Raw genomic sequence first — 27119 nt, forward strand, 5'->3', positions numbered from 1 at the left:
TAAATATTAGTACAAAGGCAGACTTCTAACTCTCAAAACTGCCTTTTAGGTGTTTGGGATGGTCAGCTCTTGGGCTTCAAAGTGCAGATCAGCATATAAGTGATGTGATGGGGTTTTTTTTTTTTGACATCAAGTCACAATTGACTTATGGGAACCCTGTAGGGCAAGAAACATTGGGAGGTGGTTTGCCATTGCCTGCCTCCACAAGATCTGTCAAGATCAGACTATCCTGGGGCTAGCCAGATTAGAGCTAGGCTGCGAGTAATGTGACTGGTCCAAGGTCCCTCTACATGGGGCTGCCCCTGTGCTGAACCCAGAAATTGCAGTTGGTGCAGAATGCCGCCGCCCGGTTGTTATTGGGGCTCCCAAGATGGGAGCACATTCAGCCGGGGCTTCAGGTTCTGCACTGGCTGCCAATACTTTATCGAGTTTTGTACAAGGTGCTGGTCATTACCTTTAAAGCCCTATATGGCCTAGGACCTGCCTACCTGAGGGACCGTTTCTCCCCACATGCTCCCCAGAGAGTACTGAGATCGGGAACTCAAAACCTCCTCGTTGTCCCCGGGCCAAAGGAAGCCCGTTTGAAATCTACTAGGGATAGGGCCTTCTCCATAATGGCCCCTTCCTGGTGGAACCAGCTGCCAGAAGAGGTAAGGGCCCTGCGGGATCTCGCTCAATTCCGCAGGGCCTGTAAGACAGTCCTCTTCTGGCTAGCTTACAACTAACCGGCACTTGAAACTTGAAACTGAGTGTAGTTTTTATAAGACTGCTGTATGTTTTTAATGTTTTAACTGTGTAAACTGTGTAAAATGTTTAAATTTTTATGTTCTTATGTTAGATTTTATATGCTGTAAGCCGCCCTGAGCCACCTGGTGGGAAGGGCGGGATATAGATCACAAATAAAACTAAAAAAACTAAAACTAAAGGTCACCCAGCAAGTTTCCATGGTACGAGTGGGGATTTGAACCTAGATCTCCCAGATCCTAGTCTGACACTTTAACCACTACACCACATTGGCTCTCATGATGGTATAGCAGGTTGAAATTTGATTATTTTATGTATGTGTGTGTATGTATATATATATATATATATATAGGAAATTTTTCATACTCTGCATTTCTTTTCTGGCCTCTGAAACATAGTTGGGTCCAGTGGTTCCTTTAAGACCAAACTTTATTCTGCTGCTTTAGACCAACACAGCTACATTATTTTGTTTTATTTCATACTTATTACTGAAAATAATTTTATCATACAGAGAAGGGGCCCTGACCTGGATAGCCCCAGACTAACCTGATCTTGTCAAATCTCAGTTGCTAAGAAGTGCCACTGTGGAGGCAGGCAATGGCAAACCACCTCTGAATGTCTCTTGCCTTGAAAATCCTATGGCAGGGATATCAAACTAATTTGTTACAAGGGCTGGATCTAACATAAATGTCATTAGTTGGGCCAGGCCATGCATGTCATAAAATGTAATACGAGGTACCAGAGATATACTTTATAAAGGTGATTTTGGATATCGAATGGCAATAGGTGAATGACAATGGCAGGCTTGACTGGATTAGGTGATATGCAGAGGGGTAGTAGACATGGAGATGCCAGCATTGGTAATGAGACAGGAAACCTAGGTCTCAATTCCATCCAGGAGGATTTAGTCCAGGAGAATACAAAGAATAAATGGACATAAGTGTGACATTAGAAACCAAAGCATTCAGTTGCTGACCTAAAAGTAGCAAAGAACTGTGAGCTAGCTCACCCTAACTCAGCTTAAAGGGAACACTGTTGGAGAGGGAAGGGACATCAGCAGGGTATAATGTCATACAGCCTGCTTTCCAAAGCAACCATTCTCTCCAGGGGAAGTGACCTCTGCTTTCTGGAGATCAACTGTAATTCCAGGAGATCGCCAACCACCACCTGAAGGCTGACAGCGATATACCAGGGTGTTATGAGGCTTACCACCAAACTAATCATTGCCCCGACACTAAACAATTCATGTTTCTGTTTGCTGGTTTTTCTGACAGCTTTCTGTTTTTAACATTCTGATGATAAATTGAGGGCAAGCAAAACAATATGTACACAGCAGTTTGCTGACAGTAGGAGAAATCACAAAAGCTTTGCAAATAAGTGCTGGGAACATGTGGTTTTGCAGTTATGATAGGAGAAAAAAAACCTATGTATTCTTCGTGAGATAATAAAGTAATGATAATGCAGTCTATGCTGAGGAAAAAAATATACCTGAAAAGGCCCTGTAGTCAAATAAAGCTTGAATGATTTTGTTCAAGCATTTAAAAATAATATATTTTATTAAATATGTGTATCCTGCCTTTTCTTGTGGTTTACATGTTACAGCTAAAACATTACAATTGAAAATTACAATTACAATTAGATCCCATTACAATAAGACCCCAGATTACTCCTCCCCCCACAAATGCCTGTCGTTTATACCTAATTAAATAACAAATGCAGACTATAAATAAAGCATATAAAATCAGTCAGTCAGTAAATCTGAATATCAGGTCCATCACTTAAGTGCACCTGACTCTTGTAAACCACCCAGTGGTATACCAATCACTAAGCCTCACAAATGCGAACAGAAGACTAGTATGGTCAAAGGTGATGTACATTTCAAGTAAAATTTTGTTACACAAAATGTCACGTTATTCCATATGGCTTTCATTTACTATTTCGCTCTAAATTAAACTAGGTTGGATCCTGAGGACTTCATACAACAGAACTCTTTCACCTCTCCCTTTCTGCAGTAGCCATTGAGCTCTCCAGGTAAAGGGCAGGGGTGACAGGTTGCTGAGAGGTATGTCCATGCAGTGCAGGGATCTGTAATGGGATGGGGGAGTGAGAAAATTGACACCTTAGGATCCAGTCTGCTATGTCTGAAGGTGCCATGTGTACATAGCCTGAGAGTGACTTCTAATTTAATATGGTGTTCTCGAGCAGAGGCACACATGCAGGTGCATATAAAAAATGATGTTTCTCTTTAATACATGAAAGTGGCAAACAGGAAATAACTGAGATCCCACTTTAATTTATCATAACTGAAAAGTTATTTGTATGTGCATGCGCCTTTCAGAGCTAATGGTGTCTGCTTCAAGTAAGAAGCTGCCCTGAGTGTCTTTGTATGAAGAAAAAGAATGGATGAGGGATGCACAAGCCTTAAAAAGTACAATGGCTAGAGCAGTCCAATTTACATGGTTATTAAGTCAAGGCATGAACACATTACTCACTGTAAGCAGTGAGAAATGTGATTCTAACATCGGAAGCCTGACTTGTCACTCAGTATACAGGTACCCCACTGAGATGTGCTTAGCACATCCATAGGCAAACACTTCTCAAAGGTTAAGGCTGAGCACCATGGTAGTCCTAAAATATTTTATCAACCATTCTTCTACAAGTGGAGACTCATGACCAATCAAAATGCAAAACTGCCAACTGTCAGATTATTCCTCAGAAGGAGGAATTGCCCTCCTGAATACGATATTACTACTTCAATTACCTATTTCAATTAATATAGATTCAGTAGGCAATTTTGAACAGCACAATGAAAACTGATCAGTGAACTCACAGTCAAGAGATACAAGTCTTGAATAGGAAAGATTTATTCGCGTGTTCTTAAAACAGAAATAGGGGAAAGATTCAAACTTATACTAATAATATGCTATTCTAAAATAACTTGTGCTAATATTTAAACAACTGTTAGTAGCCTATTAAAAGGATTCAGTAGGATACCTGAAATTTTTTTTTAAAAAGGAGTCAAGCAGATGCTCAGCAATATCCACTGAAACCCTTATTTTGTTCTTAAGGCAACATGGAAGAAAAAGACACTAGTTGTCAAATAATGGTTTTGTAGTGAAGACCCTGCCTTGAGGAAGCCCAGGGTTTAAGTTGGCTATTCACTTCAGCTATATAAGGCAATTTCTTGCTTTCTAAAATTTGCTAATAAACCAAATTAAACCAAATGAAGAAAAAACTGAAGTGCAACAAAGCACAAGCAACTGGCTTTAGGCCACCTGAGGAATCTGTGAAAAGCCAGTGAACTTGACCCCTTCAGCAACTCATGCTTGGGCCTGGTCTAGATATACAACTCAGTGAGTTGGCAGAATCCTGAGGTAGCATTAGGCTATAGGCACTTTAGCCTATGGGCATAATATGCCATATTTTTGAATGCGCTCTTTGTAAAATTTCCTTGTAAGTAAATAAGTAATGGAACTAGGAGAAAGGCTTTTGGTTAGTTTTCTTTGATGAGCTAGTTTTCAGGTTGTAATTTTTTTAAATGTAAAGAAGCCACAGAGTTTATTCTATCAGTGCATAATTCTACTTTCTTATTATGCTACAAGTGTAGACCCTTTCCAAGATCAACATGTTAAGTCACAAATTATTTTACTTCTACACATTAAGTGATCTTTTGTGGATAATTTTATTCACTATAGCTTATGATAAGCAAGACATAGCAGCAATATATCACTCTAGTACTAGTACTTTACTTGGCCACTGCACAAGTGAAACAATGCTACTGGGACTCTTATATGCCTGCTGGCATTTCCTGATATTGCTTCTACTTATGTTCTTGTTCATTTGTGAGAATTAAGATGGATCTGAAACTGAACATCTTTATCAAAAAGGTAAGAAAATAAAGCTATCCCCCTATCCAAATCATTAGAGATGTTGGTTAAGATCCAGTAAATGGAGAGTGGGTAGATTTGAATTGTAAGCTACATAATTGTAGTATGCACGTTTTGTCTGGACTGAACACATGATGCATTATGTCAGCTGACATGGAAAAATCCTGCCATTTAGGGTTCTATGAAGCCCTAATGGAGCTAAACAAGCCTCATTATCTGGTCAGTTGTTTCCCTCCTAAAAATGATAATTCCATTTTCTGACCAGGATCTTGTCAATCATAAGACAAACAGAGCATACTCAGATACCACTTCTGTTTTCAAAACATAGTGCTTCTAACTATCTTATCAGGATGTCCTAGAATTCAATCCACCTTGTTTAATCTCTGTTCTGGGCATACTAATGAACCATGGAACTAGATTCAAATTTCAGCTTCACTCATTAGACAATTTTTCTGTTCGAGTTCCTCTGTAAAATGGGAATAATTAAGGCTTGCCTGACCTACAGGAGTGGTGTGAAGATGAATAAGAAGCATTTTATATACAAAAAAGTGCTATATAAATTATCACTAATTAACAAGAATATGTTCTTGCAATCTCTGTGAACAATTCATGAAAGTACACTTCATGGTGATGACAAGGTGGCATTCTCATTAATTTTGAATCCTGAGTCCGTCTGCAGAATAGGGTGGAATAGAAATTAACATAAATCAATCATAAAATTATGGCAGTCACACATATCAAACAAGTTTACTGATTCCGAACAGCATAATCATACCTGACATATTCGGATTGACTGGTCCAGCACTGTCTTGGTATCAGTGACATAATCTGGGCAGGGTAACATGGCATGTCCAAAATGGGCTTGCATCAGAAGATGGGCTTTTGTGTGTGAACTGTCAAAAGAATGAGGATTGACTTCAATGGCAACAAGTTTGGCCAGTTCACTGTTCATCTGATCCTCATTATGCCGCACTGGAAGGTCTGCATACTCTTCAGCATCCTTAATTAAAAAAAAAAAAGACAGAGTATTTTTAGAGCAGAATACATAATAATTGGCATGCACAGAAATGAAAGTCTGCTGCCTCATATTCTTCTGGGTTCCTGCTCCACACAGCAGCTACAGCACTCACTAAAAAGAAATTCATCAAGGTAAGCAAAAATCTCTGGAATGATATTCAATGAGGTATAAGAAACCACACCTGGAAGCTACAGTGCATACCTGTGCCTTAAATTCACCTGCCTGAAGATGAAGAGGAAAGTTGAGGGCTAAAAGGCAATGCCTATTCAGTATCTCTTGGAGAGCCAGCATACTGTAGTGGTTAAGAATGGCAAACTCTAATCTGCAGAATAGGGCTTGATTCCTCACTCCTCTATGTGAAGCCTGCTCGGTGACCTTGGGCCAGTCACAGTTCCGTCAGAGCTCTCTCAGCCCCACCTACCTCACAGGGTGTCTGTTGTGGGGAGATTGTAAGTCACTTTGACATTCCTTAGAATAGACAACAGCAGTGACGATTCAGCTAACACTGGTTAGTACTGTGAGAAGAATACAATGGTAAATCATTTCTGATCATGTGATACCTTGGAAGCCCTATCAGGACAAAATGAAAAAAAGATACTGCTAGAAGACAGGATCCCCAGGTTGGATAGCACTGCCCTGGAGAAGGGCAGAGGACAAGTACGAGTAGCTCTATTCTTAGTGACACAACCGGATTAAAGCCTAATGGACTTTCAAGTGTTGATGTGAATGGATGAAAAAGGAAAGTCCAAGGCTGTCCGACACATATAATAGGAACATGGAATGTGAGAAGCATGAATCAAGTTAAGTTTGAAATCATAAAACTAGAAATAGGAGTTTTAAACATTGCAGTCCTGCAGGTCAGTGAACTAAGGTGAATTCAATTAAGTCATTTTCAGTCAGAAAATTACAAAACATTTTACCTGAGAAATGGCAAGCAGAGAAGAAATAGAGCTGCTCTGATAGTGAGGTGAGATGTAACACAATAATAGGGGCTATAATGCAAAGTTTGACGAATAATATCAATCAAACTTCATGGAAAACCTATCAACATGACCATCATTCAAGTTTACACCCAAATTAGATGTGCTCATCATCATAGGTAACCAGAACGCAAAAGTGGGAAACAAAGTAGAATGAATGTTGTCAAAAAAATTGATCTAGAAGCACAAAATACTTTTTTTCCCCATTGTGAACATGTTTCAAGCAACTGAACTCACAATGATACACATGGACATCACCGGATAGTCAATACAGAAATCAAATAGATTGCATAATCAGAAGCAGGAGATGGAAGCTCTATTCTCACTGCTAAAACAAGAACAGGAGCTGAATGTGGTACAGACCATTGTTAATATCAAAGAATAAAGCTGAACAGCCCCCTGCAAAAACAGTGCCAATGTACAATCTAAACAGTGTTCCTGAAGAGTTAAAAGAACATGTAAAGAACATATTTGCGTTATGAAGTTCAAGTGAATGAAAACTGGAAGAACTATCAATTGAAACCAGAGATATTATCAAGGAAGAATGCATGAAGACTAATCTTGTAACCAAAAGAAATGAAAAGCCTCAATGGATGACTAACGAAACTTTTAAAATTGATAAAGATGAGAACCAAAACGTAAGAGGTGACTGAAAGAATCAGAAGTTTAAATGCAGTGGTTCTGTAACTGGCACACAGAGACAAAAAGAACTATTATAAAAACCAGTGTAAAGAAATACAAGAGAAAAACAAAAAAGAAAGAAAAAGATCTGTCCCACAAGATCCAATAAATCAAAGGGAAATTTAGAGCATGGTTAAGTATGTTTTATCAACAAGGAAATATGTTAATGGAACAGGACAAAATAAAGAAAAGGTGGTAACAACAGATTGAAAAACTATTCCTTCAAAGGGGAATCTTTTGAAGAACCACCTACAATTTTAGAAGTGACCCTCCTTCTTTTCTTTGGCCCTAATTGCTTAGGTTTTAGGTCTTACTGGATATATCCGATCTTATCCAAATACCAACTTCCAATGGAGTCAGGATGACCTCCTACTTATGGGTAAATAGCAACCCTGAAATTACTGTCCCAGTAGCAAAATACTTGGCATTGAAATGTAAATAATTACTATAAAAGATAAGTTTTCTTTAGTTGCCTGGATTCACAACTAAATTTTGATCCAAATTCCTTTTAAAATTCCACTTGGAATTTATTTTATAGCTTTAAACTTTTAGAAGTTTGTATGTATAACTAATTGATTGATGTGTATTTGTAATTTGCTTAAATACACTTGAGAATTTTGGTCATATGAATGAAATAAAGACACGATGCTATAGAAAGTGAAGTGAAACCCTCACTCAAAGCAAATGGGATAAACAAATCACCAAAAGTAGATGGGATATTGATTGTTAATTCAAGCCACATAAATTGAATCCATTAAAATCTTAATAAGAATATGCCAACAAACATGAAAAACAAAACAATGGCCGCAGAGCAGAAATGTTCATCTACATTCCAATTTCCCGAAAAAGGAGACATCAAAGACTGAAACAACTATTGGATCATTCTATTAATTTCTCATACAAGTAAAGTAATGCTCAAAATCTTATAACAAAAATTATTCTAATATATGGAATGAGAAATGTCAGATGTTAAACCTGGATTAAGAAAGGAAAGAGGTATCAGAGATCACATTGCAATTTATGTTGGTTGCTGGTGCACACAAGAGAACTTAATTAAATGCTGATGTGGGGATCAGCCTCAATGTAGTTTGTCTCATTTCTCCAAGATCAGAGACAGAGGATAGAGCTAGGGGAGAGGATTTCACTGCAATGCTTTTTGGTATGTGGTGTCCCCCAAGAGGCAATCCTCTCCCCAATGCTATTTAATATCTTTATGCGCCCCTTGCCCAGCTGGTATAGAGATCTGTCCTGGGATGTCTCCAGTACAGATAACACCTACTTATATCTGCTGATGAGTGGCTGGCTAAGCGCCGCCCAGATATCCTGGCCAAGGGACTGGAGGTTGTGGTTGGTTGGTTAAAACAGAGCTGGCTGAAATTAGATCAATAGAAGACAGAGGCCCTGTGGCTGGACTGGGGAGATGTGGGTTGGATTGCTATCTTCTAGCCCTTTACAGTATCCTTATCTGGTTTCTCAAGAGTCTGGGTGTGATGCTGCATCTTTTCAATGGAGGCCCAGGTCACAAATGTGGTTGAATTTGCATTTTACCATCTGCGCCAAGTCAGAACACTTGCAGCCACATTCTGGACCAATTGCAGTTTCTGGGTCAATCTAAAGGGTAGCCCTGCACAGAGTAAGTCAAAGTAGTCCAGCCTGAAGGTGACCATTGCATGGTTCACTGAGGTTAGGACTGGAACTTCCGTTAGAGCCCATATCCAACCAGTGCTCTGTCTGCTACACAGGCTCCAGATTGAATACCGGATCAGGTTCAATGTTTTGGCACTAACTAACTGGGGGGGGGGGGGGTCAGCATATCTTCTGGACTATCTGTCTTAGTATGTCTCCCAGAAAGCATTATATTCCAGCGATAAGAACCTCCTAGTGATCCCTGGCCCAAAGAGTGTCCAACTGTCCTCGACCAGAGCCAGGACCTTTTCAACCATGGCCCAGGCTTGGTGGAATGCTCTTTTATGTGAGATCCAGGCCCTGGGAGATTTGATGCAGTTCTGTAGGTCCTGTAAAAGAGCCATTGATTGACAACAGAGACTGACCCATCAGGTCTACGGTTGAGGGAAGCGATGGGTTTTCATCTCAGATTGGCATCCCTTTCCTCTCTCCTTGCTCCTTCCCTTACCTTTCTAGCGGATAAATTTTAAGATAATCGCCCATGGAATTTTATGCCAATAAATAATTTTAACATGTTGCTGTGTTTTATCCTAGTCACTATATGCACAATTACTTATGACTTAACTGTATATGTTTTATGATGTTACCCACCCTGAGCGCTGCTTACAATGGAGGGCGGACTATAAATCGAATAAAATAATCTTGTGTTTCATAGATTACAGAAAAAATCTATGCCTTTGAAGATCATGAAATGCTATGGTTGGTTTAAAAATAAATGGGTGTGCCACAGAATCTGATTGTTTTTATGTACAACCTATAGTCAGGACAAGAGGTTACTGCTAGGACAGAAACAGAATGGTTTCCAGTTGGCAAAACTGTCAAGGTTGTATATTATCTCTCTATTTGTTCCATCTATATACAAAACAGATCATGGAATGCTGGATTAGATATAGATTTAGGAACATCAACATCTGAAATATTCAGATGACATCACATTACAGGGAGAAAACAGTGAAGAGTTGAAACAACTACTGATGAAGATTAAAACAGAAAGTGCCAAAGCAGGATTACAGCTGAACATTAGGAAGAGAAAAGTAATGAGTACAAAGTAATTAAATAACTTTAATGTTGACAGTGGTGAAATTATTCAAGATTTTCTATTCCTTGGCTCCATCATCAACCAAATGGGAGACTCCAACCAAGAAATCAAAAGTAGACTGAAACTAGGAAGGACAGACATGAAGGAGCTAGAAAAGATTCACAGGAGTAAGGATGTGTTGCTGGTGACCAAGATCAATACAATTCATGCTACAGTATTCCCCATCACTGTGAATAGTTGAGAAAGGGGGACAATGTAGGAAGCTGACAGGAAAAATTATGATTCATTTAAAATGTGGTGTTGGAAGAAAGTTTTATGGATGCCTGAACCATCAAAAAGTCCAATAAGTGGATTCTAGATCAAATCAAGCCTGAACCCTCTCTAGAAACTCAAATGACCAAACTGAGGTTACTGTAGTTTGGTCACATTATGAGAAACACAAATCACTGGAAAAGTCAATCATGCCAGGAAAAGATGAAGGCAGTGGGAAATGTGGTCAGGATTTATATGATTTGGCCAAGACTGCTGCACAGGCAATGGGGAGGTCTGCAGGAGGCCTTCCTACTCTTGGCCAGTCAGCTGGTGAAGGCAGAAGCCACAGGCCACTGTGCTTGCCAGCCTCATGTCACCAAAGGGCTGGCCCTGGAGAGTGTGAATTGGTGGGCTTTGCATAATGTTTGCGTAAACCCCTGCTGGTTCTAGATCCCTACCCTCTCCTTTTTTTCTGTGATATGTGTTCTAACTGTCACAACTTGGGAGGTTTTGAACACTAGGGAGGATCCATTTGGGGGAGATGGGCCTGCATGCCCAGCTCCCCCATTTTGGGGACTCCCTTAAGGGGTCTTGGGGGCTTGAGCCACCATGTGGTATGCCCAGCTTGGATGCTGTCCACGGGCTCACCCCAGGTGACAAATGATATCACTCAACGGCAACTGCCCTTGTGTTACCGTTAAATATTTTTCACTCTCTGGTTTTCCCCAGCAGGTGGGCTGTGGAACATCTTATCAAGCAGCAGGCAGATTCCTGGATCAGCCCCCATGCATTGCCGATGCTCCTTGTTCTATAATCAATAAAAGCTGTGGCCTCTTTCATTCTGTAAAACTGGTGTTGTGCATTTTGTTGCTCTCTGTAAGACTTCTCAATTTTAAGCCCTGGGCCTGCAAATGACACAACATAAAATGGATGAATTAACTAAAGGAAACCATGTTCCTCAGTTTGCAAGACCTGAGCAAGGCTGTTAACTATAGGGCATTTTGGAGGTCATTAATTCATTAATTTAAGGTTGCCATAAGAAGGACAAAAACAAGATGGCGATGTGCACAAAGCTCTGGTGTAAGGGTTCCTGCAGGAAAATTTCTACCACTTGCCTCGTCCTGTATTTTCTAGGATTGAATGGTGGATTTAATAACGTGCTGCTGCGGTCGACTGCAAGGAAACCTACATATTTTGTGGACCTCCATCCCCCATAAAGCTCACACAGAAAGATGCTTGTGGCCTCTGCCAAGCTGGCCTAGCGGCGCTACGGAAAATGGGTGCGGCTGTGGGGTGGAGTGTGTGGCTATCCAGGCCGCGGGGATGAAGCATCGTCATTGTTGGTCTGGGTTGGGCTGTGCTGGGGAGGATGGACGTGCCCAGGGAAAAGCGGAGCGATCCAAACCTCAGACGAGGAACAGAACCGGCAGAAACTGCTGTTACGGTGGGAAACTCGCTCAGACGAGGAACACTTGCCGAACCTCCCAGCCGACCCTTGCTCTGACGAGGAGAACTTGCCAACCCTCTCAGCCGCAAGCCCCGCTGCGAGTTCTACACAGTGGTGGTTTGGCCTATGCCCTGGCCCAGCGCTACCTAGCCGTTAGTACCATTTTAACGGCGGTATCAACTGGTCATTCAACCTACTGCTGCTAACTGCTTAGCCATGAACCCAAGCTTGGCGGTGGTCGGGATTGCAGCGAACTTCAAGTAGCGATTTTCCAGACTACCCTGGACGACTGTTCCCTGGACAACTGCTCAGCTGTAGAAACTATAGCTGGCGACCTCTGTACTACCTTCCTAGCTGCTGCCACCAATACTAACAATACTAATATTACTTAGCCGCGACTTCCAACGAAGCAGCTGCTTGGATTGTGCTCAGCTCGATATTGTTGTATTTAGCCCTCTACCCAAAATTTTTTGACAGCCGGGAGACAGAGGGAGAGTCTGTAACCCCCTCTGTGCCTGCTGATTAGTGGAGGCTTATAGGATAGAAGAGGTTCCTGCACATAGATTGCACTTTAAACATCTCTGCTTTACCATCTTAGCACTTTAATTCTCAGCACTTACTACAATCTGCACTTTAGTGATTAGTCACCTAATTCAACTTGTCTTCCACTGCTAGCTATGGGATTTAAATTTATGTTTTTGTGATTCTTGGCTGCTAAATTAATTCAACCTATTGTATTAGTGGTTGATTAATTGGGGAGAGGAATTCAATTGGGTTCGAATTTTGCTATCTGAATTAATTAGCTACTGAGAAATTTGATTGACTAATCGGCTAATTGAGTGGGGGAGAGTATAAATTAGTGGATGGTTGGGGCTTAGAATTTAATTGGCCTTCAGGGATAAATTGATTTATTTATTAGCTAATTAATTGGGTAGAAGTTAAGAGGGGGTTCAGAATTAATTAACTATTTAGGGGAGGTTAACTGGCAAGGATGGTAGGCTGATTGGGTGGGTGTTCTTAGCTAGCAAGGGTAGGGAGAGAAGAAATTAGAAACTAGAATAATACAGGATTGTAAGCAGGGTATCCTATACATATATTGGTCTGAGGTTGCTGCAGAGATCAGTGGGGGATGACCGGTCTGGGGATTCCAGTACTTCTGGGGAGGGGAAGGTATGACGGTGGGAACAGACATTGTTATAAGGGAAGGAGACGGAGACATGGAGGTGCGTGGCCCCCTTCCAGTCTGTGTCCCATCCCGACGGTGGCAGGTAGTGGGGTCAGGTTGAATTACTCACCTCCAACATTGGTGTTATGCAATGCCAGGTCCATAAATAATAAGACCTAAGTCCTCTGAGAGTTTCTACTTGAGCAGGACATGGACCTGGCTTGCGTGACTGAGACCTGGGTGCGAGACAGAGAGACTGTAGCTCTCCCCCAAACGGCACCCCTGGGATACTCAGTCTTTCACCAATCATGGACTAGCGGGTGGGGGGAGTGGTGGCCCTATTCATATGAGAGGCTTACTCCTTTTGGGCACTCCCAACCCCAGAGATCAATGGCATTGAATGTGCCGGTCTGGAGTGGGATGTTGGGGAGGGGTTGGCAATATGGCTGGTGTACTGTCCGCCTAACGCACTGGCCAGTGCCTTTCTATCCCTGATGGAGGCCGTAGCAGGCTGGGCATTGGAGTACCCAAGGCTAGTGATCCTGGGTGACTTCAATGTCCATGCTGACGATGCGACCTCCAGCCAGGTGATGGACCTAGTGTCATCCATGGCGACACTGGGACTCTCCCAATTTGTTACATCGTCCACCTACCAGGCGGGACACATGTTAGACTTGATCTTTGCAGCAGGGGTTTTGGTGGACGATATTATTGCGGAAGCAGTGCCATGGTCGGACCACCTTGCCCTCAAGGCTTGTGTGGATGTCCCACCCCAAGCCCATTTAAGCGGTGAGCATATTTTGGCTTGCCCACGGAGCCTGATGGACCCAGAGCGGTTCCAGATGGCTCTACGGGATCCCTGGCCCCCTGGTGATTCTCTCGATGACCTGGTTGAGTCCTGGCATGGCATCGTGGTACACCCTGGAATTGCAGCAGCTGAAACGAGGGCTCAGACGGCTAGAGAGGCAATTGTGGCGTACTCGAGATGAAGAGACTAGAACATCTTATAGAGAGTTTATGAGATCCTATGAGATGGCAGTCAAAGCCACAAAGAAAATTTACTTTGTGGCCAAGATTACGTCTCCAAATTTGCGCCCGGCACAGTTGTTTAGGACAATTTGGACTCTTACAACACTGCCGCAAGGCAGGCCAAACGCTAGGAAATTAGAGATAGGCTGTGAGGCTTTTGTGGAATTTTTTGCAGATAAGATCTCGTCTCTCTGTTGTGACCTCCCCGCCACACTGGAATCAGTATGTGAACTCGAGGCCCCGTGCCTGTCTACTGGACCAGCTCTGCATTGCTTCAACATGCTCAGTCTGGAGGAAGTCAACAGAATCCAACAATCTGTGATCTGGACCCTTGCCCTTCCTGGCTAATTAAAGCTTGCCAGATGGAGCTTAGATGTCCTATATGAGACATCGTAAATAGATCCCTCCCAAAGGGGCTTTTACCAACGCCTCTTAAAGAGGCCGTGGTCCACCCCCTCTTGAAAAAAGCTACATCAGATCCGGCCAAATTGGCAAATTACTGGCCGGTCTTGAATTTACCCCTTTTGGGTAAAATTATTGAGAGGGCAGTAGCATTATAGTTGCAGAGTTTTTTGGATGACGCTTCCGTCTTTGACACCCACCAATCCAACTTCCGCCCAGGTCATGGGACGGAGACTGTGCTGGTCGCCCTGGTGGAGGACCTCCAGTGGCATCTGGATCGAGGTGGATCGGCAGTGCTGATGCTGTTAAACCTATTGGCTGTGTTCGATACGGTTGACCATCGGTTACTGACCCGCAGCCTTGCCGACACAGGGATTCAGGGGTTGGCCTTGAAATGGCTTTCCTCTTTCCTTGATGGTCAAGGACAAAGGGGTGGCGAGAATTGTCCCGGAGGCACCCACTTAATTGCGGGGTGCCACAGGGGGCGGTTCTCTTCCCAATGTTGTTCAACATCTACATGTGCTCCTTTGCCCAGATTGCCTGGAGGTATGGGTGTCTGGCCGCTGTGTTCTGCACTAGCTGTAGTTTTCGGGTTTGGCACAGGAACAGCCCCATGTAGAGGGCATTACAGTAGTCCAACCTCGAGGTGACCGTTGCGTGGATCGCTGTTGCCAGGTCGTCGCGATCCAGGAAGGGGACTAACTGCTTCACCCAATATGCTGATGACACCCAGCTCTATCTACTGATGGACGGTCGGCCTGACTGTGTCCCAAAAAATCTAGATCTGGTGCTGCAGGCTGTGGCGCGGTGGCTCAGGCTGAGTAGGTTGAAGTTGAATCCAGTGAAGACAGAGGTCCTTTGCGTGAGTTGGGGTGGTCCAGGAAGGGAAATTCCCCTACCCGCGCTTGATGGTGAGCTATTGAAAGTGGCGCACAAGGTCAAGAGCTTGGGGTACTACTTGAGCCTGCCCTGACAATGGAGGCCCAGATAGCAGCCACTGCTAAATCCGCTTTCTTTCATCTTAGGCGGGTGAAGCAGTTGGTCCCCTTCCTGGATTGCGACGACCTGGCAACAGCGATCCACGCAACGGTCACCTCGAGGTTGGACTACTGTAATGCCCTCTACATGGGGCTGTCCCTGTGCCAAACCCAAAAACTACAGTTAGTGCAGAACACGGCGGCCAGGCTGTTATTGGGGCTCCCTAAATGGGAGCACATACAGTCGGGGCTGTGGGAACTGCACTGGCTGCCAATAGTGTACCGGATTCGTTACAAGGTGCTGGTTATTACCTATAAAGTCCTATATGGTTGAGGACCTGTCTACCTTAGGGACCATCTCTTCCCATATATTCCCCAGAGGGTACTTGGATCTGGCTCTCAAAACCTACTGGTAATCCCTGGGCTAAAGGAGGCCAAACTGAAGTCACCAGGGAAAGGGCCTTTTCGATCACCGCCCCCCACTGGTGGAACCAGCTGCCAGAAGATGTGCAGGCCTTGCGGGATCTTGGCCAGTTCCGCAGGGCCTACAAAACCATCTTCTTCAAGCTGGCCTTTAACTAACATGGTGCTTGTATATTTTACTATTGTGGAGTTTTATGTTGTGAGCTGCCCTTAGCCTGCTCCAATGGGGAGGGTGGGATATAAATAAAATAAAATAAAATAAGTTGGAAGTGACTTGATGGCAACTCACACACACACATACACATGCTGTGCCTATGCAAAATGGATTATGCCCACAAAGTTTAATATCTTTGCATCTAATACCAAAGCAAAAAAAAAAAAATCTACCAGAATGGTAGATACAACAAAAGAAAATTCACAGTTGAGGATTTTGCCAAATTAGAGAGTACACTTAAAATTTGGTACCCTTTTTTGAATTGTGGATCTGTTGGAAACTTTTTTTTAATATTTCCTGCAGATCATTAAATACTTATAGAGACATGTTTTTCAAGCCGTAACTGTAAAAAATAAAGTTATATATTTTAGTAAGCTTATGTATCTTAGCAGAAGAACAGCAAATGATGGAACATTTTTTTAAAGAGCCAACAGAACTTAACCACACTGTTGAAACTCTGAGGAAAAGTGTCTGATTTGGACTCATGCTGTTAATAAATACAAATCTTATTTTCTAATTGGACACAGCACAGCAATTCTGCCAACAACTTTTAAACAACGCTTTAAGTGTAATGAGAAATCAAAATCCAGTTTAAATTCATTTCATGCTCTTTGAGCAGATTTTCTTTCTCAAAACCTAAGACTGACTGAAGACAACTGCTAACTAATCCTTGATGTCTCTTCCAGATCTCTTGTGAACACTGTGGTAATTTATTTTCTGAACTGAGAGGTCACCCCAATTTTAAGCCCTATAGAATTCTGCATGTTTGTCTCACTCTTATTTAACTCACATCCTTTTAAAGGATATTTTCAGGAATATTTACCAAGGAGATTTTTTTTTACCTCCTGCTCAATGCAGCCTAGCAGCTACAACAAGCAGACAGACGGGAGTAAGGGTGGGGGTCAGATGAGTGACCACAGCTTAACTGGCATTTTTTTTAGGGGAGAGGGAACCCCAGCTGTACATTCTCACCCCTTCCCCCAAACACAACCTGTTTTATTTACTTCCAAAACACTCCTCTAGTTTCAAACAACTTGCCTACTTCATTTCCTGTGTGTGATCGATGGTTGTAAGTGAAGTTCATTTTCTTATCTGCATCATGTAAGTAATTAAAGGAAATTGAGAATGGGCAGTGAAGCTTTTATGCAACTGGGAATGAAGCTGAATGGAGGGCACCAAGGTCAGAAGAGTCCATTATATTTTTATGTGAGAGGCCGGTCTGTCTGCCCTGTCTCTGTTTGTTTAGTGTAGGCAGGACAGACTACTAACTGCAAATTGCGCCTCTGATTTGCCCAGCTGTCCTTGAATAAAGACATCATCCATTGCAAATGTTAAATGACAGTGATTGACAATCCTATGATGAACTCTGCTTGTAACCCCCTGCTACTGTTTTCAGATTGCACAAGGCAAGACAGAATAAAGAAACATCCTTCATAATCAAATCAAATAGGCCCTGCTGTTCACTCAATATTTTCCATTTTAGTTTCCCTTTTCAGTACAAACCCCAATCTGTTCTGCAAATGCTGTGGACTCCAAAACGTCAAAGTACGTTTCACATTTTTATTTGCATACTGTATTTATTTCATAAAATATTAAGTTGCATAACTCTACTGCATCATCATCTTTTATCCTTTAGAAAACTACAGTGTGAAATTTACAATCTAGTGTGTGTGTGTTTAATGATACTATATTTTACTTTCTCAGATGTTGGCTTATGTCCTGTGAAGTTTTCTTATTTATGGAAACTGCAAGCAAAAGGAGCACAACGAGCCTCTGGTCAGTGGGAAAAGATGTTACCAGGAAGCTAAGTAGCCAGAGGAAAATTTCTTCAGAATTGACATACCGTACTTCTCCTTCTGGATCCTCACCCACCCTGAACTCTCTCTTTGACATGACTACATTTGCAGAGCCATTCATTATGAGAAGGCTGCCCAAAATCTTACAGTACAGAAAATCTTCTAATTAAATTGAGACATAGCCATCTGAAGTATCTATATTCTATCAATCTGCCCCCTTTCCCAAATATCTACATGCATATATAATATATGGTTCACGATCAAGAAAGTATCAAGTAAGTGTCTCTCATGATCTCTCTGAATGGACATTATACCATACTAAACCATCATATTGCATCAATGGAAGGCTGATTCTACCTTCCATTGCTTATTACTGAGCTGGCTAATTTGCTAGCAGGTGGCAAGAGGGAGGAAGTAGCTTGTAGATGTCTAGCAACAACATTTCACTCAGACACTTGTAGGTTCGCCCTAAATGGCTGAAGAATACCTCTGTTGAATGTTTCTCCAGTTCTTCTGTTTCCCTAATCATGAAATTAGTCAGTTTGGATTGAATTATAGCAGGGGTGGCCAAAGGTAGCTCTCCAGATGTTTTTTGCCTACAACTCCCATCAGCCCCAGCCATTGGCCATGCTACTGCTGGCCACCCCTGAATTATAGCAAAAGGGAGGAAAAGGGAGGGGTTGGTGCAGATATAGGAGACTGACTAAACAGGACACACTGAAGGCAACAGTCTGCACTTAACAATGGAGTTAGCATTAAAAAATACAATTTAGTCTAGATTTTGCATTTTTTCACCTTCATCCATTCTTAGCAACCAATGCACAAACCCAGGGGTAGAAACAGTTTGGTATACAGGCTTTAGCTTATATCTTCTCTCTGTTTATTGCGATAAAAGTTTTTTTCTACTCTCTCACCTGGACTTTGGCTGTATGTCTTTCATTGGCTAAGGACATTCAGTTTTGCAGATTTGTGCAACATAAATACAGGAAATCTAGAAATGTATCTGCAGTACCTCCATAGTATATTATTTGAATGAAACCAAGTTGACATAGTGAATATATATTTTCTTTCTTTGTTGGCACAACTACTAAAACCCTCATCTAAAGGCATATGGGATTGCACAGGCTAGCCTGATCTTGTCAGATCTCATAAGCTAAGCATGATTGGGTGCTGGTCAGTATTTGGATGGGACACAACCAAGGAATAACATGGCTGTGACGCAGAGGCAGGTAATGCCAAACTGCCTCTGAACATCAGAAAAAGAAAGAAAGACAGAAAAGAAGAGGGGAAGGGGGAAAAAAGGAAACAAAAAGAACAGCCATGAGATCTTCCAGCATAACTTTATCTAACTCATGATCATGTGAAGATACACTGGGAATTGTTAATGCATGCCTATGGTTAAAGTACATTAAAACAGAATTATTAAGATTTTTATTTGAAAAACTGAGGACTCGTCACTTAAGATTACCTTTAGTAGCCAGAGAAAAATTTGATACAAAATTAAGATTACCGTTAGCAGCCAGAGAAAAAAGTCAGTACAAAATTACTGAAAATTATTAGTGTCGGAAGATTCTTATTTATTTCACCATAATAATAATAATAATAATAATAATAATAATAATAATAATAATAATAATAATAATAAAAAATTTTTTTATTTGTATCCCGCCCTCCCCGCCTAGGCAGGCTCAGGGCGGCTAACAGCATTCATAAACATACAATACAATAAATATAGAACTTTAAAATTAACATTATGACTGTTCTTCTATTATGAGTTTATAAGGCACACTAATCTCCAAATGCTTAAGCTAGTATTTAAATAACACAACACATAATAACCATATTTAGAAGACTAAGGTTACTCTCCTGCATGCAGGAATAATGGAGTCCTATTAAATGAAGTGGAACTTACTCCTGAGTAAACACAAATAGACTGCAAACAAAAGATGTAGAGTAGCTTGAACAGGGAGAATGACAAAAAGTAGCCTATTTTTGCTAAAATTAACCAGCAAAGCCTTTAAAGTTAATGAGTCCTAGACTTTTGGTACCAAGCAGATTAATTTGTAACACTAATGGTCTTAAGCCAAAGTGAGTTAGCCTCTCTCTTTCCTGGGTCTTGTTTTCACTATTAAAGGTGCAAGTGTTTTCTTATTAAGTGCAGCATACACTTAAGAGATTTGACATATCAGCATTGCCTAATAGCTGGACATATATGATATAACTGAGTATAAGTAACTAACTCAATGAGGAAGGCAATGGCAAACCACGCTGTAAAAAGTCTGCTGTAAAAACGTTGTGATGCGATGTCACCCCAAAGTTGGAAACAGAGGACTACCTTTACCTTTAACTAACTCAAAATATATCTTTTGAATACATCTTTTTGGCATATTATTCATAATAATGATGTGACTTTTTTTCTTTCTTCTGCAGAATAATTTCACCTTGGTCTAATGATTGTATTATAGTAATGTCTGGACATGTTCTGTAACAACATTGTTTGGCCAATAAGGAAGGCAAATTGGCCTAAATACATTTGGGCAAGGTCAATAATGGTGTATCTTTGGGATTAATGTATGATTTTATTCTGAACAAAGGCTATTACATGGGCCTATATTTGTTTTAATTGAATTTGTAATCAATAGATTGTAATCATAAATGTATATTTTTGTATATTTGAGAATCTTGTACCTTGTGAAAAAGTACACTATTGTCAGTGCCTTTCTCCCAGAGAATAACATAATGAAGAGAATGATGTAAATCCCTTTGGGTTCCCCCTGGAATGAAAGTATAAGTTAAGCATGTGATGAACAGTAGCTCAAGTTCAGTTTACATTTGAAGTGCAAATTTAGGCAAGAACTATCAGGCACATCAGAAAGATTGCCTAGGGTGCCCGAGTTGGAGGAGGACTCAAAGGCCCTGATACATAATGGATAGGTCAGGCTCTGGGTAGGGCTAGGCCAGCTTTCTCATGACATTAGGAAGGGTTGCTGAAAGCCACCACTGATACACTTGACTTCACTGACTTCCTCTTTTGCTGGGACTGGCAGCACTGCCCTGTTAGGCACAGCAAACTGCATGTCCAGGCAACACCAATCTGATGCACTCCAGCTTGCACTTCCACAATGGAATGCAGACTGCATCTCTTCCAACTGTCTATGTGCAAAGAGAAAGTGTGTGCTGGACATGCCCTGGGTTAAGGACTGTGTTTGGGATCTTGACTAAATGTGTGTCCCATCCCATGTGTCTCATGGAAAAGGAAGAAATGTGTGATACTTGGTTGTGGTTTCCAGTGGTGATCTAAAACTCAGCCATTAATAAACCATGTTGTAAAAACTGAAGAAGAAATGAGCTGTAAACTCTACATTCCCATTCACAAGAAGAGGAGGAGTTGAAAAGAGGAGACAGGTATGAGATTGCTTTGGGATTGTTCCCTTTCCCTAGTGTTGGCAAACAATGATAAGTACGGTAGTAAGAAGTGGGGAGGGGGAGAGAGACATGGCTATCGTTGTGCAGGCTTCATTTCACTGCTGCAGAATGGGTAACTTCTTTTCTTTGCTTCCTCCTCTGACTCAGAATCCTAATCCAAATGACTTCTGCTCCTTCTCCTGTGCTACACTCATGGTTTTGTATTTTTTAAATACTGAGTATTTACCCAGTCCTTTGTTATTATTTTTTGGCTTTAAAAAGCCAATCCCACACCCCCAAAGTTTGAAATGATTGCATGTGGGGAACAGCAGTTTTGGGAGAAACCCTAATTTGGACTACTTAGAATTAAGTCCGCATTTATTTAATGGGGGCTTATTCCCAATAAACCAGGGGTGTCAAACATATGGCATGTGGGCCGAATCAGGCCCGCAGAGGGCTCCAATCAGGCCCTCCAGCAACTGGCTGTCGTCTGCTTTATTTTCCCTTGCCTGCTTTTTTCGGTCACCATTTTGTGTTTCTTCCCAAATAAGCCAGAGCAGCAAAGCAGCCTTTCCCTCTCCCCCTCCCTTTTCCCAAAGGGAGGAGGAGGGAGGAGCAGCCTCAGCCAATGAGGGAACTTGGCTCTATAGCTCTGCTGGGTGATTAAGTTTGCCAGGCTCAATTAATCACTCTGCATAGCTACTGAGACAAGCCTCTCTTTCTTCTAATGAATGGCTGAGGCTCCTCCCTCTTCTCATGCCCTGGGGAAGGAAAGAAAGAGCCAGAGCTTCCTTTGCCAGTCCCCACCATCAGGAGAGCGACAAAGAATGCTTTTAAGACTAGCAACGTTTTAATGAAGGTATGAACATTTTGCCTTGCTACAGAGAGAGAGAGAGAGAGTTTTGTTGGGCTTGTTATGGTTGTAACTGGGTTCCCTTCCTCTTTTTCACTGTACTCATGCCCTCCAGTCTTTCTCAATAGGAAAGCATATGAACTATTTAGAAGAGAAATATCAGCATTAGGCTGAGAGTGTGTGTTCCACCCCAGGTTTACCCAGCAAATTTTCCTTAATTTTTCTTTCACATTTTCCTTTGATTGGGGGTCTTGAATTTAGACTTCCCAGACAGTAGCCTGACACTGACCACTGTACTGTCTCTCTGTTCTTGTAGTTGTTTTTTGGGGGGAAATTGTATTTTTTTTTAGTTGTAGTCATTTTTCTGGGGAAAACGATAGTTTTGTAGACAAACACATAGCCCTCAGTCTGTGCCATGGTGCCTTCACATGTTCTTGACAAGTACGTGAAGCAACTTCTGTACAAAAGTTCACAATGCCCAACTGCTTCATGTTCCTCTGGGTCTTAGGTTCAAAGCATTGACCATGAGATGTCTGTAATGAATGTCAATGAATCAAAAGTAGGTTTGCAACTTACATATGTGCACACCTGAACAGCACATATTCAAGACTGGTACAGCATAGACATTGCAGTTTTTGATGCAATAATTCATAGCAAAAGGTGACATTTATCAGAGACTGTAAAACAAAATATTGCAAGCTTGCTAATATTTTAAGCATGTTTTATTTTAAGCAAAAAATATTTAATTGTGTGTCTGTGCCCTTTATAAAGTTTATATGTCCGCTAACTGGCATTACATTTTATGATACACATGGCCCGGCCTGACAAGGTCTCATTTATGTAAAATCCGGCCCTCATAACAAATGAGTTTGACACCCCTGTAATGAACTGTTTTTAGAACTTCAGCCTTTGCGCTGACATACAGAATCCTTGCTATGCAAACACAAGAGAAAGCAGAGGTAGGTTTTAAATGATGTGAGAAAAAGCATATATCATAAGGGCTAGAATTAAAAAACTTCTGATCAGTTACATAGTTCTACATCAGTATTTCATATAAATGATTGGCAGAACGGAAAGACGTAGTAATTCAAAAGAATATCCATACTTTTATGTAATTTTGAGTGAGGCAGTTGCTCTTTGACATAACTGGCTAGCTTTTGCTAACATATTTTACTTTATAACTGGCAGAAAGTATTATTTTCCCATTTGGAGAACCATAAGGCTTGAAGAGGGAATCCCTTCTGTCTCCTCCCCCCACCCCCCACTGAGCCAGCTGCTTGCTGATCATCCTGTCTGCCACCTGCCCCAGCTGTGGATTGCAGCAGTTCCTGTTTCTCTTAACTCCCCTCCCTTCATTGCCCGCAGTGGAGAGGGGGCGCAGTGGTGGCAGTGACTGCTCCAGTTCCCTCCCTTGCAATGCCAGTACTTCACCCTGACTTGCTCAAGTGACAGGCAGCCAGCTGCTCCACTCTTTCTAAAAATAGCTGCTGATACCTAGAGTGGTGCATCATGAGATCTCAGTATTTTCCTTTAAACTTCTTCTTTTTTTGTTTTTTCCCGCAAATATGGAAGTTCTCCCAGGCTTGTAGAAAAGTTATATCTGCACCTGGCCCTTTTCTTTGTATCTTTTAATCCACAAGGGGGTCAGATTCACAATTAGATATATGATTTAAAGTCCAAGGTTTAAATGCGCCATGTATATGTTTCTGTTTGCTTGTTTTCCTGACAACTTTCTGTTTCTAATTTTCTGCTGATAGGCTACATCAAGGCAAGAAAAATATAAGGCACATCGTACGTTTGAAAATAGAAAAACTGTATTAAAGGCACCCATGTGAATCCAGTGCTACTTCTGACAAGTCCAAGCGATAATTTTCTAAAAAATAAGATCAAAAGACGAAACCCATGTAATACCTTTTATTATTACCAACACAGAATGACACAGTACCATATACAAGATTTTTCAGGTTCTCAGGCTTCAGGTTCTCAGGCTTCAAGTTCTCAGGCAAGTTCTCACCTACTAAAACAAGGGTGAGGGGAAGATATCCCTTCTTGCAAAATGATAAAAAATTGAGTTCAGACTTCCAAGGTCTCATCAAGCTTAAGATCAAACCAAAACCTGATTCAGATTTTGAGAGAATTTGAAAACTTACAGTGTTTTGTGTAATTTTTCAAGGGAAACATGTTGGATTGGCCATTATCTTGACAGAACACAAAATAACTTTGTCTCAATGTTTTTCCTGATTTGTAAAAACAAAAAAGCTTGTCAACAACTTTACACAAACTGACAGTCTAGTGCAAAAGGATGATAACTCAAAATTGTTAGAATAATGAAAATATTTTTTAAAAAAAATCAGTAAAATACCACTTTTAATTTTTTGTTAATTTCAAATGCCAGGGAATTTTTTTTTAAAAAAGCTCCTTCTGGATGCCTTATTTTTCTATTAAAGTTTTTTTCCTTTAAACCATTCATACTTTCTTAGGGAAAAACAACCCCTGGGCTGGTTCTGATTTAGCAGAACAAAGTGAGTCAGATTTCCCAGAAGCACCTATATTCATTAGTTGTTGTTACCTGAGATACTCTGATCTAGTTGTAGTCTTGTGCGGCTTATAACTTCGGCCCTACAAGCTAGCCACATATCCTAATCCTACACGGCTAACTGGCAAAAAAAAAAAAAAAAAAAACAGAATTCAGAGAAAACCCATAGGTGGGGAAAATTTGAGAGGGACCTACTGATCTACAACTGCAAGTACAAGGTGGCCAGGCAGAGTTCTTTCAAAGCTAAGATGGCCAATCAGAGCAAATTAAGAAAGGATAAGAGATCATTAGAAAAGAATTCTATAGATAGGGTTACGTTATTTCACTCCCATATGAACAGCTCGTAATGAAGGGTCTCAATGCAGGGCAGAATCACAAAGAGGAAGAGGGAAAGTGATCTCTTAAAAATCATCCATTTACAAGGACATACCACTATCCTCTCAGGTCAAAGAAATGCATTTATACGTTTCTCTATGGGTATATTCGATAACTACGAATACTGAGGAACAGATATGTGACAAAGGTGTTGACATATGGTGACTGAAAACTGGTTATAGAACAGGAAGCAAACAGAAATAATAAATGAAGACTCAGTCAACCCAGGTTCAAATTCCTGTTCAACCATGAAATCCACTGAGTGGACCAATTACTACCTCAGTTTTTTTGTGACGATAAAAGGGGAGACTATTTGTACTGCCCTGAGATTTATGGATAAATAAATATGACAGGTTTCCCAAGAGGTATCTGGCTGTCCACTTTTTGGTATAGAAGGCCCTTGGTCTGATCCAGCAAGAGATATCTGTTCTTTGGCAAACCACAACAGCAATACACAGCATACCTTGTTCGCCAATTCAATTTTTTTATGCCAACAACATTTGTTTTGCTCTTTCCATTATTGTTGCCAGACTTTTAAACATTCAACACAAGTTCATATTCAGGAAGAACACATTCATATTATCAACCAATGCTTTATTGTTAAGTTTTGGGCAGTATATTAAGTGACAGCCTGATCTATAAGTGTATGCATATGTGTACTAACAAGCAGATGTAAAGTCGAGCACAGATTTATGAGCAGAAAACAGACCATGAAGAAATGCATTTATTAGTGGCGCCTATCAGTGTTGTTAAAATTATGTATTAGTTATTCTTTATTCAGTTTTCTATTTATAGGAGTTTATTTCTGGTTCATTAAAAAAATCTGCTTTCCAGTCCCAGCTTTCTAGGATACATGGTCTTCAAAATGAAATTTGTTTGTTCTGACAGATATATGAGCCCAGCAAACAGAGATGCTACTGTGCCCTACCATTTGTAAGGGTAGAATGCAAATTTCATATGTTTCATTATATTTTAAATATAATGTAATGTGCTGATTGTGTGTTCAGAGGTTACTAAAGAGTCTTTAATGTGATTGATGAAAGCATGCAAAACTCATGAGAACCTGTCCAGATACCACATTTGTGAGGGGAAAGCTCTACCCAGTAAATCCCTCCCCCCACCCATAGCAGGGAGAAGGTAAACCAAACTGTGATACCTTTATTTGAATGTACTATTGCTCCTGCCACCCAAAATCAACCAGTTGCTATTTCCAGGCATGGCTGTAGTAAGCATAGAGATACCATGATCAAATCAAAGAGATATACTCTAATTCACTCTTTCCTCAAGAGTCCCTTATTACTACTAGGCAAGGGTAAGAGCTAGGCAACCATAAGATGTACTGGCAGAAATGGTGTGAGACACTTATTATACACTAACTCCGGGCCCAAGTTTTAATAAGGAGAGGAACGGGAAAGAAGGAGAATTCCAGCTTCTGTACAACTCTACTCGTGTGTGTGAGAGACAACTCCCATCCACCAGTGATACCATTTCTCAAGGCAAAACAAAGACTACTATTCCAGTTTGGTTCAGTCTCACAGTCCTCAAAACGATGTTGCCTCTATGCCTTGGAGGTGGTAAGAAACTCTTTTCCACATAAAGAAGTAGTGCTCAGAATGGGGGTAAGAAAGAAGATGTAAAAGTGCTTCAGTATCATTTAGCTTCTGGCTTTCAACAGTTTAGTAGCAGAATGATAGAGTATGCAAGTTGATTAAATATATTAATTTGAGATGCAAGTGGATGAAAATGGACTGTGCAATGATCCATTAAATAGCAATTAAATGAACCAAGTTTGACTGAATGCATGCATCATTATTCTCTTTTAAAACTGCACCTAGGTTAGCTCCCACATACTGCAGAAAATCCACAACCTGTTATGTCTGTGGAACCCTCTCCTTTCCCAATGTACAAAAATAATCCTGACTGCAGCAGGGCTGCTTTTCAGTTGGACTGCATTCCTGTATATGTTGCCAAAAACCTCTATGCCATTAGACCACATGGAAAGATGCACTATGCATATACAGTCTCTTATAAGTAAGCATATTGGACACATGTTTTAACACTATCATTAATAAAAGATGATAAAAATCTGAGTACACTTGTGCATTATAATAAAAATTAATGCCTGCTTAAAAGCCATGGAGGTATAATTTAGCTTTCAACCAAAATGTGCATACCACGGATGGTGTTTTGTAATTCTCAAGGGATCAGGA

The 27119-nt window shown here is 41.0% G+C and overlaps 1 protein-coding gene across 2 annotated transcripts in view; it reads right to left on the minus strand.

Annotated features, from left to right (window-relative positions):
- ASCC3 (activating signal cointegrator 1 complex subunit 3) overlaps positions 1–27119 on the minus strand; it is a 407532-nt gene that overhangs the window by 24891 nt on the left and 355522 nt on the right. For both annotated transcript variants that reach the window (XM_060237502.1, XM_060237501.1), the window contains exon 37: positions 5407–5631. In XM_060237502.1, coding sequence (XP_060093485.1) covers positions 5407–5631 — 225 coding nt within the window. The remainder of the gene's footprint in view (positions 1–5406; positions 5632–27119) is intronic.

This window comes from Heteronotia binoei, chromosome 1 (assembly GCF_032191835.1).
Source record: "Heteronotia binoei isolate CCM8104 ecotype False Entrance Well chromosome 1, APGP_CSIRO_Hbin_v1, whole genome shotgun sequence".
NCBI classification, from domain to species: Eukaryota; Metazoa; Chordata; class Lepidosauria; order Squamata; family Gekkonidae; genus Heteronotia; species Heteronotia binoei.